This window comes from Triticum dicoccoides, chromosome 2A, assembly GCF_002162155.2.
Source record: "Triticum dicoccoides isolate Atlit2015 ecotype Zavitan chromosome 2A, WEW_v2.0, whole genome shotgun sequence".
Classification (NCBI taxonomy): domain Eukaryota; kingdom Viridiplantae; phylum Streptophyta; class Magnoliopsida; order Poales; family Poaceae; genus Triticum; species Triticum dicoccoides.
Genome location: NC_041382.1, coordinates 785,291,010 through 785,293,751, shown reverse-complemented (window position 1 = coordinate 785,293,751; position 2,742 = coordinate 785,291,010). Strand labels below are relative to the sequence as shown.

General features: G+C 43.7%; 1 protein-coding gene across 1 annotated transcript; it reads right to left on the bottom strand.

Annotated features, from left to right (window-relative positions):
* Positions 1–905: 905 nt before the first annotated feature.
* LOC119357313 (30S ribosomal protein S17, chloroplastic-like) lies at positions 906–1,656 on the bottom strand. Its single transcript, XM_037624310.1, has one exon. It carries the CDS (start codon positions 1,562–1,564, stop codon positions 1,127–1,129), a length of 438 nt encoding a protein of 145 aa, XP_037480207.1. The 5' UTR covers positions 1,565–1,656; the 3' UTR covers positions 906–1,126.
* Positions 1,657–2,742: the final 1,086 nt, after the last annotated feature.

Genomic DNA, 2,742 nt, shown 5'->3' with positions numbered 1-2,742 from the left:
TACTCCACTGCAGAAACAGGGAGAGTCATCCCGGAATATTTCACTGTCTGACTCTCCAATGTACAGTACTATGGATGCAAGAGACTGTAGTGACACCAAAGATTCTTGAGCTGGAGGCACCAGCAAGAGCGACTGCACTTGAGACAAACTGAAGCATGTTCATGTCAGTCCGGCATTGGAACTCCCTTCTGCTGGTACTGAATTGCCCAGGAGATGTATGCATTGGACTTGTTAGTCCGAAGAAACGACTCCGTAGATTAATAACAGGAACGATGTACTAGTGCAACGCAAGCAATCTTGCCCCATTAGAAACTCTGCTTCAACTCTGAACACACATACTATTTTCATCAATCATCACTCACTGTGCTAGGGATCTCTTATGAAAATGATAATACTCCAAGGATGCATTCAGGTACAAGATTAATTCTCATGCAGAACTAAACATTTGTTTGGTTGTTCACCATCATCAATCAGAGTTCAGACAAACAAGTTCATGTAGGAGTGTGTCCCAGAACGCTCATGAGCTGCGGCATCCAGGATGTTTGAGATGAGGCATCAGATGCGACCTAGAGAGCAACTGCACTTGAAACAAACTGAAGCAAGTTCATGTCAGGCATTGGATCTTCCTTGTGCTGGTACTGAACTGCCTAGGATGCACGCATTGGACTGAATCCGAAGAAACTGTCCCCGCATATTACCCGTAGGACGGATGTACTGCTGCAGTGCAAACAATCTCGCCCCATTTAAACTCTGATTCAACTCTGAAATCTCATAGTATCTCACAGAAAAGTCAGAAATAAAAGACACACTGGAGCGACAGAGCATTCTTCAGATAAGTACGTACTCTGTAACACTAGCAGAGTATTTTGTTTGTCTGTTTGGTTGTTCATCAACGATCATGACCATGCTAGAGATTACGGCAATACATAAATACTCCAAGGTTGCAATCAAGTAGTGCAAGATTAATTCTTGCTGCAGGAAGAAGAGAAAGTACAAATTTCAGAGCCAAGTGGTACCGAGTAGTATCAAAGTTCAGTCTACAGGGGAGCAAGAACAGTAATAGCAAAGGGAACGACGATTAATTAACAGAGAAGAGAATGGGGGAAAGCAAAAGCAAGAAGCATCACTAGGCGGCGGTCTCCTCGGCGGCGGCGGCGGCGGAGTCGTCGGCGGACTGGGACTCGAGCGGGGGCAGCAGCTGGGCCTTGCGGCGGGTGTCGCGGGGCGGGACGGGGACGGCGAGGAAGTGCTTGGTCTTGGAGATGGGGCGGGAGCGGACGAGCTCCACGAAGTCGCCGACCTTGAACTGGTTGTCGGGGTCGTGCGCCTGGTACTTCTTCTTGATCTTCTCCCGGCGGTGGTACTTGGGGTGCTGCTTCAGCCGCGCCACCTCCACCCCCACCGTCTTGTTCGCCTTGGTCGTCACCACCCGCCCCGTCAGCTGCTTCGCCGCCTCGATCCTCAGCGCCAGCCCCGCCGCCGGCCGCGCCCCCGCCCCCGCATTGGGGCTCGGCGAGAGGTGGAGCTGGGTGAACGGCGACGCGAAGGAGGAGCCCAGCAGCATCTTCTTCGTCTTCCTTCTCTCTCGCTCGCGGAGGTGGGATTGGGGATGGGATAGGATAAAGATAAGGTCTTTTTTGTTCTGGGTTTCTTCCCAGGCCAGGCCCCTATATAGCTAGCTCTCCACTCTACTTATATTTGGGCCTCAAGTACACATGGCCCTTGTACAAGACAGAAAAGTGAGCACAAAAATCAGCTAAAAAGGGAGAAAACACAAGTTGTAAACAAGAGTTATTTTCATGAGAGGTTAACCCAGTCAGTAATTTGTGGTCAAACCACATCTTATAACAAAACCAAATACAATTTAAAAGAACAAATACACCCTACATTCAGATAACAGAAGCCATTCTTGACGCACGGAGTATAGGAAGAGGTAATATCACCGGTGGTGCTTAAACTTGTCGCTGATGTTCACTTTAGTGCATGAACTTGAAAAATACATTAGTTCTAGAACTTGACATGAGCGTGCAAATACGGTGATAATCTCATTGGTAGACTTATAATGCGCCGACATGACACCGCATTTTAATTAGCATGCACACGTGGCGTGGGACCCATTTCCAAGAAATGTCTTGCTTTATATATGTCTCTATGACTAGTGGGCTCCACATGTTAGAATCAAGGAAAATCAGCGATAAAAATTGGCCTCGCCAAGAATCAAAGTTTCGACATCTTCCATGCAAACAACCAGCACTAACCACAAGACAACTAATGTTTTGTTGTCCACCAACGTAATGAAACCTAAGGGAACATGCTCGTGTCCGTGTGTGGTTTAAATGAGCCGAAGTCTGTGCGGCCCATGTTGCACATGTTAACTTTTTTTTACAGTTTATAAGAAGTATGTAAATCATAATGATAGTCATAAAAAAAATCTAATATCGATGTTATAAATATTATACAGACAAAAAGTAACTTATTTAGTGAAATCTTCAAATAATTTTAAAAATTATTGATGTATTATTTTTGAAAATATCATATAAAGTAAATAATTATTAATTTATTTATACAAATATTTGAATAATTATATGCACAGTTTAATAATTCATAAGTTTGTTTTTATGATGTATTTGTATAATATAAAAATACTAAAAATTATGCAAAACTCAATTATATATATAGAAATTAAGAATATATGCCATGAGTGAAAGTTATCGCAAATGAATATTAATATAAATGTATGTA

What these genes read in the sequence shown, in the direction of transcription:
- LOC119357313 (XM_037624310.1), bottom strand. Translation starts at nt 1,564, where the DNA reads ATGCTGCTGGGCTCCTCCTTCGCGTCGCCGTTCACCCAGCTCCACCTC.